This window comes from Squalius cephalus (assembly GCF_949319135.1).
Source record: "Squalius cephalus genome assembly, chromosome: 19".
Classification (NCBI taxonomy): Eukaryota; Metazoa; Chordata; class Actinopteri; order Cypriniformes; family Leuciscidae; genus Squalius; species Squalius cephalus.
Window position 1 is genome coordinate 1,299,956 of NC_137140.1, and position 19,271 is coordinate 1,319,226.

Consider the following 19,271-nt stretch of genomic DNA (forward strand, 5'->3'; position numbering starts at 1 on the left):
TTATTTTATGGACTTATTTTTTTATTTTATGGACATTTTGTTAAATTGTTATGGACTTTCTATTTTATTTTTTCACTTTTTTATTTTATTAACTTTTTATTTTATGGACTATTTTATTTCATTTTATGGACTTTTTGGTTTATTTAATGAACTTTTTCTTTTTATTAACTGTGTTTTATGGACTTTCTATTTTATTAAATTTTGTTGACTTTCTATTTTATTTCATTTTATGGACTTTTTTTCTTTTCTTTCATTTCATTTTAATTTTATTTAGCATGTTATAATGTTATAAAGACGCTTTTTGTAGTAGTTGTACTTGGTTCTGTAACTGAACTCTGGCGTACAAGCACTGCAGAGACAGATAGTCCAGTTGTTAGCCTTTGCATCTTTGGTTCTTTTCATTCTTCTCAACGGTTTTGAAATATTATATTATAATATTATAATAATAAAGATATCTGAATCTGAATCTGAATTATTGAATCGGAAGGTTCTTCTAATCTTTATGTGCTCAATTTTCCAGACTCAAGAGGGGGTGCACACGCTCTCTGCCATGACCGCAGGAATACGGCGAAACTGGATCCAAGCAGTCATGAAGAACGTGCGGCCGTCCACGGCACCAGATGTTGCTAGGTGTGTTTCTACACATGATATAGTCAACCAGAACGTTTTTGTCTTTAACAGGGATCGGTGCTTAAAGTACTTGAATTTGACTTTTTGAAAATTAAGTCCTGGAAAACCCCTTGAAAACAGCCATATTTACGAAGAGGTACTCGAAAAGTGCTTGACTTATTTAAATACAATATATATTTAATTTTATACAATCAATATGAATACAAAAATTTATACAAATACAATCTTTTCACACAAAATGAACACTGCAGCTCGTCTGTTAAACCCCCATCAAACTTTTTTTTCTCCATACGAAATACACCAATATTATAATATAAAATATTTTTTTATTGAACAAATATAGCCATTATAAACGTTTTATTTAATATATATTAAACGTGTAAGTTGAATTTTGGATACCTTATATCTGTGATTTGAGTTTAAAAAAATCCTGAAGATATTGTTTGAGAAGTGCGACCTCTGATTGTAGTCCTTGAAAACAAAAAAAGTAGTGCATGAAAAGTCCTGGATTTTACAGTATCTGTTCGAACCCTGCTTTAAAACATTTACATTTTGCTTGTAAAATCTTTCCAGCCTGACGGTTGACCCAGGCTCGTTTGAGGGTCTCCCCCGGCCGGACCTCACTGCGGACTCCCCGTCCTCTGAAGCGTCAGTGGAGCGAGAAGCCGGAATAAAGAAGAGTCGAGCGAGAGAACGAAGGCGAGAAGGACGGTCCAAAACCTTTGACTGGGCCGAGTTTCGTCCCATCGCTCAGGCTCTGGCCCAGCAGAGAGCGAACGAGTCCGACTCCTTCCAGGCGGAGCTGAGCGAGAGAAACAAGCGGCGGGAGGAGCGGCGCAGGAGGTACGAGAGCGTCACCGGCTCGGCCTTCGATGGGAAGGCGGAGTCTGATGGTGTGGGCGTGGCCTCGGGTGAGGGTGTGGTCACTGGTGAGGCTCCGCCCCCATCCGGGGAGCGACAGCAGATGGTGGAGGACGAGATCGAGCAGCGCTGGCAGCAGGTGGAGAAGACGCCCATCAGGGACGAGAGGAGGGTGCCTTTGCCTTCCACTCATCCCAGCAGAGACACATCAGAGCTGGAGAAACTCGTGGAGAGCTACAAGAAAGGGGTACGGCATGCAGAAGCACAAACATGAAATATGGTGTGGTTTCAAATAGTGGTGCGGGAAAAAAATTATTCGTATATTAATCGCGATTTGTATCGTTTCACAAATTTCAAAAATCGATTTTCTAAAGTGTTAGACTTCTTCGCAGAACTACTTAAAGTAATTGAAGTTATGAAAATCGGATGTGTAACAGTATATTAGATCGGTGCATTCATTCTTAAAGGGAATGCAGCCTCATAAACTGTTGCCATTAATCTTAATAAAATAAACCTATTTTTTTATCTTCAATATGAATCAATTTATATTTAATTCATATAGTGAAGATTATACAGGCCTATTTCTTACTACATGTTAAACAAACCTATGCCACTGTGCCTGAAAAATATTTTCTATCTATTGTATTTGTTCTATTGTTTGTAATTTGCTTCTTTGTTCCTATTTTTAATTTCTAAAATTTAAATTGCCTGCCTTGCTTTATTACAGAAGACTGCGTGTAAAGATTATAGTCAGCTTAAATGGCATTTACTTTATAATATTGGGTTAATTATATTGGGACTAAAATGGGAAGAAAAACTAAATAAATTTCAAGGTTCACATTTCTTTTTCCCTTCTAGTCCTATTAAACTATCTACCGCAGTCAAATAAGAAAAGTAACACAAAACAGTAAACTACACTGCACATATCGAATCGAAATTTGATTCAAAATCGAGAATCATGACCTCAAGAATTGATTTGAATCGAATCGTGAGGTACCAAAAGATTCCCACCCCTGGTTTTAAATCATAACTTCTGGTTGTGCTGTGTCTGTTGTCAGGTGGAAGAGTTGAAGGGTCAGTTGGAGAGCTGCCACCAGCAGTTAATGGACTCCAACCGGCACAAGCTGGAGCTCGAGGGTCAGCTCAAAAACGCCTTTGAGCGGGAACACCAGATCCGCGCCGGCTACATTTCACCGGTACGTCACATGATTTCAATAATGTATCCATTCCAGGTATTGACTGTTTTTTTTGTCCATTGAGCACACTGTGTTTCATTATTAGGTGACAAACAAACACATGGCTTCCATCTTTATCATCGAAGCTGCAAACGCGTGCTTTGCATGTCTAGAGACAGTTGCATGTAAACGAACAGATTTGTTTCTTATTCTCTTTTATTTGCCTCTACTTAAGATTCCTCTTGCCATGTTCGAGCAAAATGACATTAAACATTTCAATTTCATGCAAACTCTATTGCATGTTCCAACATAGAAATTATTAACATTAATTGTACGTGAATTAATCATTATGCAATGACGGCATGAAAACATACTCAGAACTTACTGTTGCCCTCCAGATACATTCATACTCAATGCACATTAAAGCATGTTATTTTGAAGATTTAATTGAAATGTTTTATTAGGATTTATGCAATAGTTTAAGATTGGGCAAATAAGAGTTTTCAGTGTCAGATCAAATGCATTGAGTATCAGTATGTCTGAAGGGCGTTGAAAATGATTTAAAAATTAATCTTTTGCAGACAGGTGCCACATAAACATTGGCATATGAAAAGATGCCTATTAAGGGCATATGTGCATGATATGTTTTATTCATATTTAACCATTCGTTCATCTCATTTTTAACCTTATTCCTGACTTTTTTGTATGTATGTGTGTTTCGTGTGTGTGTGTTAGTTTTGTACAGAATATTGTTGCATTGTTTTCTGAGCTTAATTTGGACTCAAAATTGCTTACAGCCATCTTTTATTGACTTGTTTGGGATTAAATAGCTTCACAGTTTGATTTTTTTTCTAATGTATGTTTTCAGTGTAGCAAAGTTAAAGCTTTTATATCTTAAAAAGCAAATATGGGGTGATTTTATCTTAAACATGGCATCGTTTCGCATATCAAGTACACTCAAAAGTGATGCTCTGTTCAATATATGACACATTTCATCTTGTCTGTAATGGATTTTATTCACCTTTTAATCAAAAGGTTTGCTATGAACAGACATTAGTGGTTGTTTAATAGTCAGGTGACATTGTTCCACAAAAGAACTGCAGGCTTATAACTGGATGGCATATAACTGTTCTGGCATTCTTACCTCGCACTAATTTTGCGTCACTTACCCCATGAAACAACTCTTTAACCTCTTAATATGCATGCATTGTTTTGATTTACTAACCTTTTGCCATTAATTTTTTTCTAGCGTTCTAATGTGCATCATTCCATGAAAGAAGCTGAATGAATTTAACCTCAATAGATTGATTAGAAACAGATGTAATGAAGTAAATTTCCCTTAAAAACTTATGAATAATTGTTGATTAATAATCTAGATTGACTTATTGACCAATGCTGACTGTTAATCAACTGTCTGGTCCCCTTTTCCAAGCTGGATTCCCCTTTGAGTCTTGAGACAGAGCCCCTGATGAAGAGGACTGAACTGGTTAGTTCTCAAGCTCAGAGCTTAACAAAGAAGTACCAGGAAACCAAAGAGCTCCTGCAGCTGCAAGAACTGAAAAAGCGCAACATGCAAGCACAGCTTGGCCTTTCTCTCTCACACTGGCCCACAAAGGAACCTTGCCTTTCTGACACCAAAAACACTGCCATCTCCGAGGTCTGTCCCTCAAACTCCGTTCAAAAAGCAGTCAGTTTCATACTTCAGGATAGTGAGGGAAAGATTAGAGAGCTCGAGGGCTTGATAGACGCAAATGAGCCTCTGACATTAAGGGAGCTGATAAAGCTCTTGCACTTGCATAGCGAATACATTTGGGTTGAATCTCCTCAAGGACAGGAAAGTAGGTCAGTGGGTGAAATGATGCAATGCCAAAAACTGTTGGAAAGCCTCAAGAATCAACAGGAAATTGAGAGTGAGACGATGAGGAAAAGCTTGGAAAGAGCTGGAGATTGTATCCGAGACTATGAAGCTCGTTTGGTCACCATGGAGGACATGTTGGGAAAAGTCCAGCAGAAAACGGAGAATCCGTGTGCATCCGGTTGCTTTAGACCGGACCATCCTGAAATGACCAGTAAAGATCTGTCGCAGCGAGTGGAGTTGCTTGCGAACGAAAACGTAGCTTTGCACCAGCGCTATCAGGAGATTGTAAACCAGTTGAGGGAAGCGGATCGAGAAATAGACAGGCTGAAAGCTGAGCTTTGTAGACTACGTAGCAATCCGCAATATCCGCAAGCAAACGTGAACCAGGAGCGGGAAGACAAAGGGACTGCAGATAAAAACGTGTACGAACGAGAACTCGATGAGAAATCGCAGAAGCTGCAAGAGGCTCTTAATAAATTGGAGGCGCTTGGTAATAATTTGAAAGATACAGAGAAAAGATTGCAATTAAAAGAAGCCACTCTTAGGGGTCTTGGATTTCAGGTGGCGGAAAGCGAGAGAGGCGATAAAGAGTCAGATTTGGAGAAAGACGAACTCAAGCGCCAATTGGAGGTCCTTCAATCCCAGCTTTCAGAGAAGGAGAAGAAGCTTCAAAACGCTGAGCATGTCTGTCGAGAACTTCAGTCCCAGAATACAGAACTTCTAGCAAAACACGAAGAGACTGTGAGGATGTGTAATCAGATGCTTGTAGATTCGCAGGAGGAAGTTAGAACGTTGAAAGCAAAGGCGGTGTTTGCTAGTGAACCGGGAACCGAAAGCGAGTGCGGAGGGTCGATGCAAAGGGAAGATGTAATTGAGAAAGTCGCGGAAGAGTTCAAGAGAAAGTCTGAGTCTCTTAATCATGTACTCGACATGATAATTGGCAGTAAGGCAACTACTGAATGTGATTTGTCCAGCGCCAACATTTTGGACGAGAATCAGGCAGGAATGATGTTTGAGAGAAGGATTCTACATAAAGTTTTAGGTGGTTTAGAGGACGAGGAAACCCTAGGAACCGTAAGAACCGTGATTCAGCGTATGCTAGCGGATAATGAAATACTGCTTCTCATGCATAATCTCTCCAACCTTAAAGAACATGAAAGTGATGCAACTTGCACAGATGAGAGTGCTGGACAATTGAGTGATGTTTTGAATCATTGGTTTGAGGATGCCACCAATCCCTGCGTTATAAAGAGTCTCACTGAAGTCGTTCAGAAGAAAGTGGTGTTATTGAATCAAACCGCTTCGGCTATTAGGGAACGAACAAATGAGCAGATGCAGTCGTTGGCTTTGAGTCTTTCGAACTGCGACATGCAAAGATGCCGGTCCGAGTACATTCGTGAGGCCGTAATGGACATAACCATGTGTTTTGTAGTTCTGAAGATCTTCCCAGCAATGAAACGTTTAAACCTTTCTGATTTGAGAGCACAACTTCAGTCTGAACTGGAGGACAAGCAAGTTTCTTCAAGCGTCCAGAGTCCCAAAAGTGGCGATTTAATGGCAGTAACCCACATTCAGATCGAAGGAGAACCGATCGACTCTGTGGATGGGACCATTCAGCTTCAGGACACGATGGCGAAGCATAAAAAGGAGCTGCGAGAATTAAAGGAGGAGTACGAGCAAGAAGCAGAGAAGCTGAGACTGGAAGTGGCCAAAGCCGGCGAGACTCTGAAGCTGAGATCCGAGGAGAACGTGAAAGAGATCGACTCCCTGACCGAGTGCATGGAGAACCTTAAGAAGAAGCATGAGATTGAGCGTAACGACTTACAAGCCCGCTTCGATCGAGAGATGGAAGAGCTCACGGACGCCGTCGGACCTGTTTATGGCGAGCCAACCAGGAGTTCCCTCAAAGAGCGGATCCAGAAGCTTGTGTCCCGGGTGTCCGAATTGACTGAGGAAATGAATCAACAAGACAGTGCAACATTACTGCGTCTGAAATACCAGAAAGACTTGGAAAACCTAAAGGTCAAGGAGATCCGTGTCCTTGCTGTTCTCCGTCTGTAATGACTTCATGTGGCAACCTGATCCTTTCCCTTCCTTTTCTCATACTAACCCTGCTTTGTGGTGCTTTGGTCTCTAGCCTAATATCTCTCACCAGTGACGCATGGCTATTAACCTTAGGTGTGCATGTACGCTTTAGCGTTAGGAGTGTGGGTCAGGGGGAAATTTAAGAAAACCCATTGAAGAAACAGTTTCTAGCTTATTGAACCCAATGGAGAGCAACTAAGAATCAGTTCGTCAGATGTATCTGAGAATGCATACTCTTAAAACCTCGTAGATGTGGTTCACCTGGTTCTTGTTTTCATACTCAAGCTCTTTGCCTGATTAACAGTCTTTGTAAGACTAGTTCTTCATAAATCGCTGCTCGTCTTTGATGACTGCAAAATGCCAGCTGCTTAACCTAATTAATAATAATGCATGACGACAACTAAAATATTTTATTTTAAATAACAGTCTATGATTTAAAATGTGAAAGTTTTTGTGAAAGAATTGAGTCTGAAGACAGAAGCAATTAAATTTCACTATGCAGTATTATAATAAATCAGATTTATTTGATTTGATTTCATAAATTATATAAACTATTGCATTGGTGCACCATCTTGCACTTAAAAATTCCAAGTACTGACAAATAAACAGCTAGTTTGCTGTTACCCGATTGCTGATTTAAAAACATACTAACTAGCAATAATTGCAGTAGTTTTCTTTTTTTTAGTCAGTGTTGATGTGGCCTTAAAGACCAGAGCTCAAGTCTGTTCCTGACTACATCATTTTACACTCATAGACAAATTGTAAAAATGAGGCCAGGTTCATAAGCTCATTAAGGGAATTGGCATTGGTGCAGTTGTCAAATTTGACAGCCTGTATTTGGTACTTTTGTCTCATTATTGATAACTATTTTTCTCTCTATTTATTAATTGTAAAACAATGAATAATGACAGTTAAGTTTTTTTTTAGTTGTGCTTTGGGTTGCTGGGATATTTTCGTATTCCTTTACTACAATTTTCTTTTTTTTAATTAAAGTACTCAGCTTAGTTTTTTAAATTTAGACCGGATATCATTTTGTACTAAAAAAGATTATAGACGTTGAATTTCTAATTGCACAAAAACTCAGTCGTACTAAATTTGTCATCAGTATGTGATACTGGACTCGTGTTTGTCCTGACCAAAGAGGAAATGAGATTTTCCACCCAGAGAGACTGGTGAATAAACAAGTGCAGGTGCTGTTGTGATATGGAGACAGGAAGAGTTGGTCGTGTCCCAGGACCTTGCAAAAACAACTGCTTCATTCGCTCGTCTGATCAGAGCTCAACTTGAGTACAGAGATCAGGGCCATTGAAAAGACAGCGGAAGTGCGTTGGGTTTGCATGGTCGGAAGAGCATTGAAATCTCTTGTACTGAAATTAACTCTGTTCATGAAAAGTAGCTGTAATCCTAAAAGTGCCAAATCGTACAGAAATGTTAAAGCTGAGTTTATAATAATTATATATCAAAACAAGTCATATCTTCAGACAAGAGCATATATAGTGATCCCAAAACATACTTGGACATTTAAGCCACAAATGTTTGAATTTCATTGCATTTGAAGTTGAAATCTCAAATTAAGTATTTGCAAACAAATGCTAGTGTTTTTCTGAGCCATTTTTGCAATAACATTTAATCAGTTGGTGTCAAGGTGATTTTAGTGCATCTATGAAGTCAGTTCTCACAGGTGTAGAGAATCATTAACTATCAACATGATCCGCCAATGTTTGACAACCACAATGTGTTCACTTACTTTTTATCTCAAGTTTGAACAGTTGTTGATTAAGTTTGACTGCTTAATCACAAATTAAGCATTTTGCTTAGTGTAGGAAAGCTTGTTTTCACCACGGAATAAAAAAATTAAAAAGGCAACACAATTCTGCTTTTTTTAAGTTAAAAACTTGTAATTGCAAGTTTAATCTCAATTCTGATGTTTTTCCTCAGTTTGTATCTCGCAATTCCCAGTTTGTATCTTGCAATTCCGAATTTGTATCTCGCAGTTCTGCGTTTGTATCTCGCAACTCCGAGTTTGTATCTTGCAATTTCGAGTTTGTATCTCGCAGTTCTGCGTTTGTACCTCGCAGTTCTGCGTTTGTACCTCGCAATTCCGAGTTTGTATCTCGCAGTTCTAAGTTTGTATCTTGCAATTCCGAGTTTGTATCTCGCAGTTCTAAGTTTGTATCTCGCAATTCCGAGTTTGTATCTTGCAATTCCGAGTTTGTATCTCGCAGTTCTGTGTTTGTATCTCGCAGTTCTTCGTTTGTATCTCGCAATTCCGAGTTTGAACCTTGCAATTCTGAGTTTGTATCTTGCAATTCCGAGTTTGTATCTCGCAGTTCTGAGTTTGTATCTCGCAATTCCGAGTTTGTATTTTGCAATTCCGAGTTTGTATCTCGCAGTTCTGTGTTTGTATCTCGCAGTTCTTCGTTTGTATCTCGCAATTCCGAGTTTATATCTCGCAGTTCTTCGTTTGTATCTCGCAGTTCTGAGTTTGTATCTCGCAGTTCTTCGTTTGTATCTCGCAATTCCGAGTTTGTATCTCGCAATTCTGCGTTTGTATCTCGGAATTCCGAGTTTGTATCTCGCAGTTCTTCGTTTGTATCTCGCAATTCTGAGTTTGTATCTCGCAATTCTGTGTTTGTATCTCGCAGTTCTTCGTTTGTATCCCGCAGTTCTGCGTTTGTATCTTGCAATTCTGCGTTTGTATCTCACAATTCTGCGTTTGTATCTCGCAATTCCGAGTTTGTATCTCACAATTCTGCGTTTGTATCTCGCAATTCCGAGTTTGTATCTCGCAATTCTGCGTTTGTATCTCGCAATTCTGTGTTTGTATCTCGCAATTCCGAGTTTATATCTCGCAGTTCTTCGTTTGTATCTCGCAGTTCTGAGTTTGTATATCGCAATTCTGCGTTTGTATCTCGCAATTCCGAGTTTATATCTCGCAGTTCTTCGTTTGTATCTCGCAGTTCTTCGTTTGTATCTCGCAATTCCGAGTTTGTATCTCGCAATTCTGCATTTGTATCTCGCAATTCTGCGTTTGTATCTCGCAATTCCGAGTTTGTATCTCGCAGTTCTTCGTTTGTATCTCGCAGTTCTTCGTTTGTATCTCGCAATTCCGAGTTTGTATCTCGCAGTTCTTCGTTTGTATCTCGCAGTTCTTCGTTTGTATCTCGCAGTTCTTCGTTTGTATCTCGCAATTCCGAGTTTGTATCTCGCAATTCTGAGTTTGTATCCCGCAGTTCTGCGTTTGTATCTCGCAATTCCGAGTTTGTATCTCACAATTCTGCGTTTGTATCTCGCAATTCCGAGTTTGTATCTCACAATTCTGCGTTTGTATCTCGCAATTCCGAGTTTGTATCTCACAATTCTGCGTTTGTATCTCGCAATTCCGAGTTTGTATCTCGCAATTCTGCGTTTGTATCTCGCAATTCTGAGTTTGTATCTCACAATTCTGATTTTTTAAATCGCAATTCTGCGTTTGTATCTCGCAATTCTGCGTTTGTATCTCGCAATTCTGAGTTTGTATCTCACAATTCTGAGTTTTTATATCGCAATTCTGCATTTGTATCTCGCAATTTTGCGTTTGTATCTCGCAATTCCGAGTTTGTATCTCACAATTCTGAGTTTGTATCTCACAATTCTGAGTTTTTAAATCGCAATTCTGCGTTTGTATCTCGCAATTCTGTTTGTATCTCGCAATTCTGCGTTTGTATCTCGCAATTCCGAGTTTGTATCTCACAATTCTGAGTTTGTATCTCACAATTCTGAGTTTTTAAATCGCAATTCTGCGTTTGTATCTCGCAATTCTGTGTTTGTATCTCGCAATTCTGCGTTTGTATCTCGCAATTCTGAGTTTGTATCTCACAATTCTGAGTTTGTATCTCGCAATTCTGCGTTTGTATCTCGCAATTCTGAGTTTGTATCTCACAATTCTGCGTTTGTATCTCGCAATTCTGCGTTTGTATCTCGCAATTCTGAGTTTGTATCTCGCAATTCTGCGTTTGTATCTCGCAATTCTGCGTTTGTATCTCGCAATTCTGAGTTTGTATCTCACAATTCTGAGTTTTTATATAGCAATTCTGAGTTTGTATCTCACAATTCTGCGTTTGTATCTCGCAATTCTGAGTTTGTATCTCGCAATTCTGAGTTTGTATCTCACAATTCTGCGTTTGTATCTCGCAATTCCAAGTTTGTATCTCGCAATTCCAAGTTTGTATCTCGCAATTCTGAGTTTGTATCTCGCAATTCTGCGTTTGTATCTCGCAATTCTGAGTTTTTATATCGCAATTCTGCGTTTGTATCTCGCAATCCCGAGTTTGTATCTCACAATTCTGCGTTTGTATCTCGCAATTCTGAGTTTGTATCTCACAATTCTGAGTTTTTATATCGCAATTCTGAGTTTATCTAGTGCATTTCTGAGTTTGTATCTCGCAATTCTGAGTTTATCTAGCGTAATTCTGCGTTTGTATCTCGCAATTCCGAGTTTTTATATCGCAATTCTGAGTTTATCTTGTGCAATTCCGAGTTGCAATTCTGCATTTGTATCGCGCAATTCTGCGTTTTTATCTTGCAATTCTGAGTTTATCTTGCGCAATTCCGAGTTGCAATTCCGAGTTGCAATTCTGCGTTTGTATCTCACAAATTCTGACATTTATAAATAAAATAAAATAAAGTCTGCTTTGTGATATCAAAAATTTGCAATTACCTTTTATTTTTTTAATCCGTGGCAGAAACAAGCTTGTGCTGTCTTTCTTTAAAAAATAAATAGCTTTTCATTTGATATTTTGCATCTGATCCAATGACATTCGTGCATTAAGTTTGGCTGAAGTGTCCAATCTTTTGGGACCGCTGTTTGAACACACAGTCCCAGATAAATCACAAATTTATGTTACGTTTGCAAAGCCATCTCTCACTGGCCTCTGTGTCCCTTCATGTCATCGTAGGTTATTAATGTCTGGCTTTGTGTGGACACCCTTCTGTCCACACATCGCTAATCTCCGTCGTCTGTGTAAGTGTTGTCCTGGTCAAATAAAGTAGAAGTGGACTTGAGTCGATCCAAAACGAGGTGCACTAAATCCTGCTTCCTACGTTTCCCCACAGGCTACATGTGAACGCGGCTTCGCTGCCATGGAAGAGTCTCACCAGAAGGTAATCGATGAGCTGCAGAAAAAGCACCAGCGGGAACTGGAGAAACTGCAGGAGGATAAGGAGAGACTGCTGGCCGAGGAGACCGCAGCCACTATATCTGGTTAGTACTGAAGAAACGGGACAAGAGCAAACGGGTCATTCTGTTTGAAACGGACCCTCAAAACTTAACACTACCTTAGTGTCTTACATTATCCACAAATGAAAATGAATGGGATCGGTGTACTTTATAGTGTAACTGCATGAAATTAACCCTACTTGTGTGTAAAATCACTGGAGTCAGATATAGGCTACACGATGCCGAATATAACATTGCAGAAAGTCCCCCTGTAGTCAATCATTTTATCCCTTAAAACTCATCTTTGACCATCTCAATGACACATTTAAGCATTTTTTCCTTGAAAAAACATTCTTGATGTCTTAAAATATGTAACTCGACACCCTTGCCTCATTTAGTATGCGCGGTTCTATGAATATGCAAATGCACTCACTCACTCAGCTCAGAGATCCACTGGTTGACGATCACACGTTGATCTGATTGGTTACAAGGTAGTTTGTGACGTCAGAAACACCAGCGATTTCAAAGCGTGTTTTTGAGACTGTCTTTGGTTCACTGCAGTTTTAAGGAGGAAATACTCAGCAATGGTGTCGACTTATGAATTTACACATGGTTTGTCTTAAAGCATATTAAAAACACCACATAGACACATAAACAACATTAAAAGCTGGATTTTCACCATTGGGGGACTTTAACATCAAATGAATATCCACAATATTCCTCATGCCAGAGTCATTTGGATTCTTGTTTCCAAAAAAATTTTTTTTTTGTGCCAATTAAGACCTGCACGCAGCATTTTAATACTGTTTTTATCTGATCAGCCATCGAAGCGATGAAGAACGCACATCGGACGGAGCTGGAGCGGGAGTTGGAGAAAGCGCGCAAGGCCAACAACAACACTGAAAACGCAGACATCGAGGAGATCCGCAAACAGCACGAGTCAGTTGTTGTTCCTTTATGCAGTTTCAGCCGCACCTTTGCATTCTTTTGAGAGATAAAGAACCAGTCTCTTCAGATTTTATTGCTTTTCGAGACAAGTTTACGATGCCACACCCTTCCACTTCGCTTTTTACTCGTGCATTTGTGATGCATTTCATCTATTTTGCAGTGAATTAAAGCAGGGTTCATACAAGGTGCTTAAAGTACTTGAATTTGACTTTTTGAAAATCCTTGAAAACAGCCATTTTTATGAAGAAGTACTGAAGTACAGCCGAAGTGCTTGAATTATTGAAGTGCAATATATGGGAAATTTATTTTTAATTTTATTGATAAAAATTGAAGCTGCAGTCCGTCTGATATAGATATACAGGCATTTCGCATGGCTATGAGTGTGATATTCCTCATATAAATATCCAAGTATATGATACAGCTCTTATTCTTCAAGTCAATCATATATTCATGGAAGAAAAGAAAGCAATATAGCAATATATTTGGAATATAAGGAAAGCAATATATTTGTCATAGTATCCTTGCAATGGTTGAAGTTACCGCAGTCCTTGCATGTTAATTTACTAGTTTATTTTTATTTATCTATTTACCTTTTTTAGAATTTGAAAGAAAATAAATAAAGATATTGTTTGATAAGTGAGATCTCTGATTGTAGACAAAAACAAAGTAGTGCTTGAAAAGTCCTTGAAAGTCCTGGAATTTGATTATAGAGTGTGTGTACGAGCCCTGATAAAGGTTTAAGTGCCCAAATCCCGACTGCATGACCGCCTCCACTGCCAAGTGTGTCCTGGGGCAATGCAGACAAGATGCCAAATCGGCAGCGATTGCACAGTTTCTCTCTTTGTCTACGTGCACATAATCTGCCCTCGAGCTCTTGGCTGTACTTCCGTCTAGACTTAAAGGCCTTGCTCTTTTATCACCTCTTTAAACTGACAGGAGAAGTGTGTGTGTGTTGTCAAACGTTAATGATTCCAGTTCACATAGATACGCGGAAGCGACAAATAATTCTGTATTATGAATTTGTTGAGGTCAATTTGTAAAGAAAGACTACACGCCTGTGCACATATATATTCAAATACTCATATCTACATACTAAACACATGATGCGCATGTGCACACCGTCAGCGTTTTCACAGGTTCGCGTTTTTGAAGTTTACGAGGAAATGATAACGTTTTTCGCAATTTTTCAACGTGTTCTCGAGCACCGAACACTGCTGTTGTGCGAATGGAGCGCATTAAGGGTTTTCTGTTAGAACGGTGTGTGTTAGCGGCCCCTAAGTTAATATATGATAACTAATGATCTTTGCAATGGAAGTGAATCAATCAAAACTAACTTTATCTGGACAGTAACTTTATTCTAGATCTGCTGTAAAGCCTAAACACTCTCTGTTACTGTAATCTCCTGTTATCACTGTAAAGCTGCTGTGAAACATCTATATTGTTAAAGCGCTGTATAAATGAAGGAGACTCGACTTGTGTTGTAGGGAGGAGCTGATGTCGTACCAGAGGGAGATCGAGGTGTTGTCAGAGCAATACTCTCAGAAGTGCTTAGAAAACGCTCATCTGGCCCAAGCGCTGGAGGCCGAGAGACAGGCGCTCAGACAGTGCCAGCGGGAGAACCAGGAGCTCAATGCGCACAACCAGGTAACGGCCGTATACAGAGATGTTGGTCATATTGCTGAGGACCTTAAAGGGAGAGTTCACCCAAAAATGAAAATGACTGATGCACTTTTATGGACTTCATAACATAAACAGCCATTCACTGCAATTATAAAGCTTGGAAGAGCCAGGACTTTTTTTAATGTAACTCTGATTGTATTCGTCTGAAAGAAGTAAGTCATAATCACCTAGGATGATTTGAGGAGTGAGTAAATCATGGGCTAATTTTAATTTTTGGGTGAACTATCCCTTTAAAGCAAATAAATCCACTTCAGGGCTCTCATTTATAAAACTGTGTGTAGGATCCTCACTAAAAGTGTACGTGCGCCTGAAAGCCCAAAATGGCGTACGTCTATTCAGACTTATAAACGCCAGAACCTGCGCACAATCCCCTTTATAAACCCAGTCAGAGGAAGATTGTGAACATGCGTCTCCTGCCCGAAATAACCATATATGAGCTTACAACGCCTCGTTTACTGTGCATATCCTCATCTGCATATCATTTGCATATTCATATTCATGCACGTGATCCAATGTTTAACGGTACAAGACATTAGGAAAATATGAGATGCGGATGTGCGTCACATTACATTGCGAAAAATCATTTAGTAGCCGATCCTCGCCTTGTTTTCGAATAAATAAATCAAATAGTATAAAATACATTTCAGAGAAAGTTTTTCTCAATCTTTTCCACTGGACAAATAGTATTTTTAATATATGCTTTATACTTTTAATGGAAACGGATTGTGCATTATTGATCATTATTTGCGTGTAAATATTTCCTCAGTTCTGCTGTTATCATGCGCTGAGCAAACATTAACACCCAGCATGCCTCAGGAAAAGTGTTCGAACGCAGCGCATCCACTACTAATATTTCTGTTTATTAGAATATTTAAAAAAAATGTTGTATCTTCTCGGTGATGATTTGATGTAATTTAAGTGCTTAACTCCATTAATGAGAATGGCACATTTAATCTAAATGTGTATATCAGATGTAAAACAGAGTTTAAACCATTCTTTTATGTATTTAAACTGTTATAGTGAACATGCACTGTATTTATGATTAGGACTCATAATGAATATTAAAGTGATTTTCCTTCATCAGCCGTCAGTCCCTCAGATCAACATCAGTGTCTCCAGAATATTCACACGCATGATCAGAGTTACTTACACATGTACTTACACATTCTCCCGTCAAGTGTGTGTTTAAAAATCACAACTCATGCGTGTGAAGTGGCGTACGGCTCATTCTGTTATAAATGAGGCCCTGATGCTCAGATCTCCTACTTCTGTCACCCAGTCTGTGGCGTTTCTGTTGCTCAAAGCTGTTTGTGTCTGTGATGTAGGAGTTAAACAATCGTCTGGCCGCCGAGATCACGAAGATGCGCTCGATGACGAGTGAGGACGGCGGAGACGCTGGCGGAGGCATGCAGGGGAAGGAGCTGTACGAGCTCGAGGTCTGGGGCGTTTACCTTTACATCCACAGCCATTCCCACAGCATCTCTCTGGAGAACGAAGACCTCATGCTTGTGTTTTACAGGTGATGCTGAGGGTGAAAGAGTCAGAAGTGCAGTATCTGAAGCAGGAGATCAACTCTTTAAAAGATGAGCTGCAAACTGCCCAAAGAGTAAGAGCATTTATTTACATTCATGCATTTAGCAGACGTTTCTATCCAAAGTGACTTAGAAAATCAAGGGTTGAGGGGTATAAAATCACACTTTAAAGACTTTAAGACCTGCACAATTAAAATGAATTCCACACAGAACAAGATTTTTCTTTGATTAAAGCACTCATTCACCACACATTCATGTTTAAAATACACAAATGTATTGAAATTGGTCTATCAATGCTTTTAATTCAGAGGTCAATAGATGCTGGTAGGATATGTTCAAAGGCAATAAACAGATTATTGTGCTGATACTAGTCAAATCTGTATACAGGGTTCAGAAACAGATGCTTAAAGTGCTTGCATTTTTTTTTTTTTTCATTTACATCCCGGAAAACCCCTGAAAACAGCCATATTTATAAGAAGGTACATGAAAAGTGCTTGAATTATTGAAAGACAATCTATGTGAAAATAGGATAAAAATATTTTCACGCAAAATTTAAACGGCATTTTTAAGGCCAGACAAGTAATGTCCGTCTGATATTGATATAGAGGCATTTCGCATGGCTATGAGTGTAATATTGCTCATTTAAATATCCAAATGTATGATACAGCTTTCATTCTTCAAGTCAATCATATATTCATGGGAGAAAAAATCAGTTTGAATAAGGAAAGCGATATCTTTGTCATAGTATAGTTAAAGTTAGCTCAGTTATTACATGTGATGCACTTTATTTGTACCATTTTGTTTTATTGGTTTATTTATTTATTTACCTTTTTCAGAATTTGAAAGATAATAAAGATATTGTTTGATAAGTGAGATCTCTGATTGTAGTCCTTGAAACCCAAAACAGTAGTGCTTGAAAGTCCTGGAATTTCATTTTACAGTGTCTGTACGAACCCTAATATTACATGTTGAGTAATGTTCTTGGTCTTTCCAGAGTCTTTCCAGAGTTTGTTGTAATAAGTCAAATTGTGAAATTAAAATTTTAAATGAAATTGTGACCAAAAATCCAATAATAAAAAAGCACCCCAAAAAGCAGGACTTTTAATTATAATCAAGCCCAAAATACAGCAGGACTCTTATTTTGAAATGCATTTGCTTTACTACTTAGAGTCACACATTTAAAAAGATGAGCAAGATCAAATATGCATCTTACAACCATCTACTATATAAACACCATGAAGTAAACATTGTCATAATTCATCAACAATCTATTGGCATAAATGCACTTTATTCATTGATTGCAAATTCAAAAGCCTTTTGAAGTTTAATAATCACATTAATACAAAATTGCTTAGTCTGTCTTCAAAAGCTTAATTTGATCAAATGTTTGTTGAATCTTTAGCCTGTAAAGCTGATGTGGCAAAACATTTAAATACAACAATCTGTCTTTGTCCACAAATGTAAGACCTCAGTTAAAATGAAGACTTTTGTTAGACCATTAAAGCTGTGCATTTGATCATAAGGAACTAGTGCTGCACGATTAATCGTATCGCAATCGCAATCGCGATGTCAAGCCTACGCGATTATATGACGCAAAATGCTGCGATTTTATATTAAATAAACAAATTAGCGCTGTTAACGCACTTATTAATGCAAATGCTTTTAAACCATTCATGCGCGATAAGACAAAAGAACGAGCTGCCTGTGAATGTCCTCCTGACAGACACACACACACACACACACAGATAGACGCGCGCCGGTATCAAGTTCTCTTTAGCGGTAGAACGAACAACACACATGTATGCCAAAATGAACGCGCTGCCTGTGAATGTCCTGACTGTGACAGACAGAAAGACTCGCGCTAATATCGTGCGTGCGCACAAAACAGCATGACAGAATACAGTTCTCTTTCGAGCTTGAACGAACAATAACACACACAATTATGCCAAAATGTCTTTTTGTCGAGTGTCTTAATAACATAAGAGTAGTCTTATGATGAACATGAAGAGTTGTGATGACTCGTGACAGAATGAGGCGCGTGTGAGATCCGACAGCGGCTGGTCTTAAAGGGACAGTACACAGTAGCCACTATATCTGTCGCTAAAGTTATTCTTTTTTCTTTTTTTATTTTTCTATTTTTTTTCTTTTTTATTATTATTTTTCTTTACCCCTGACATGTATGGTTATATGTACTCTTGTATGTAAATTATGTTTTGTTCTTGTTAAAATGCAATAAAAAAAATTAAAAAATCTGTCGCTAAAGTTAACCAAAGAACAAAGGGAACAGAGAAAAACACTCACTGCTCTTGACTAAAGAACTTTTTTCTTTAGGCTGATTATCACTAATCTGTGTGTGCATTTATTTTCCTTGAGAACCAAGCAAGTTGACTCATGAAACCATTTGTTTATTATATCGCATATCGCAATCGTAATCGCAATATTGACCTCAATTATCGCAATATGACATTTTCCCCAAATCGTGCAGCCCTATAAGGAACCCAGTACTGTGATGATAACCAGTGCCGCGTCTCCTCATAGGATAAGAAATATGCAACGGATAAATACAAGGACATCTACACGGAGCTGAGCATCGTACGGGCCAAAGCGGAGCGCGACCTGTGCCGCCTGCGCGAGCAGCTCCAGCTGGCCCATAATGCACTGGGGGAACCGGCGCTGGAGGACGTGGAGCACGCCGGATACGGTATGCCCAGTTACTCAGGAGTTACTTCCTGTAATTTAATTACTTTCCCTCGAAAATGCTGATATGGGATTTAGAAAGTAATAAGTAATTAATTACTTTTTAGAAAGAGTAATTAGTACAGTAATCTAATTACACTGATGTAATTGGTTACTAGTAAGTAATTACTTTTTTAGAGTAGCTTACCCCACTAAACTACATCGTGTTAGTGTGTGTTATGAACCATCATAACTGTCTTTCCTTTCAGATATCATGAAGTCCAAGAGTAATCCTGACATATTAAAGATGGCGGCCGCGGCAGCCAAGCGCTCCGAGCGCACCCTGAGGTCAAAGGTGAGTCTCAGACATGTGACGCGCCAGGTTTAGCGAGATATAGTTCGCTCAGGGGTTTTCAATCCTTTAGATGTGCCTCAATCTTCATGTTTTTATACATAAAGACCCAATTAATACTGTGAAAAATAAATACTGTAATATTTTAGCTCTTTTATTTTTTTAATCTATTTTCATGACACTTTTATAATTCATTAATTCATTATTTTTTAATAAAACATTTTTATTTTAATTAAATATTTATTTGATTAGTTTATTAATGTCACATTTTTATTTT

General features: G+C 38.6%; 1 protein-coding gene across 10 annotated transcripts in view; it reads left to right on the top strand.

Moving 5' to 3' along the window:
* Positions 1–19,271, top strand: part of LOC307147299 (myosin phosphatase Rho interacting protein) — a 73,511-nt gene that overhangs the window by 46,830 nt on the left and 7,410 nt on the right. For 3 of the 10 annotated variants that reach the window (XM_079851951.1, XM_079851950.1, XM_079851952.1), the window contains exons 13-23: positions 521–630; positions 1,204–1,738; positions 2,550–2,687; positions 4,099–6,546; positions 11,704–11,851; positions 12,628–12,745; positions 14,239–14,398; positions 15,760–15,870; positions 15,954–16,040; positions 18,505–18,667; positions 18,912–18,997. In XM_079851951.1, coding sequence (XP_079708077.1) covers positions 521–630; positions 1,204–1,738; positions 2,550–2,687; positions 4,099–6,546; positions 11,704–11,851; positions 12,628–12,745; positions 14,239–14,398; positions 15,760–15,870; positions 15,954–16,040; positions 18,505–18,667; positions 18,912–18,997 — 4,104 coding nt within the window. Of the gene's footprint in view, positions 1–520; positions 631–1,203; positions 1,739–2,549; positions 2,688–4,098; positions 6,547–11,703; positions 11,852–12,627; positions 12,746–14,238; positions 14,399–15,759; positions 15,871–15,953; positions 16,041–18,504; positions 18,668–18,911; positions 19,013–19,271 lie in introns of all 10 variants that reach the window. The other 7 variants (XM_079851957.1, XM_079851956.1, XM_079851949.1 and 4 more) reach the window with 4 other exon arrangements.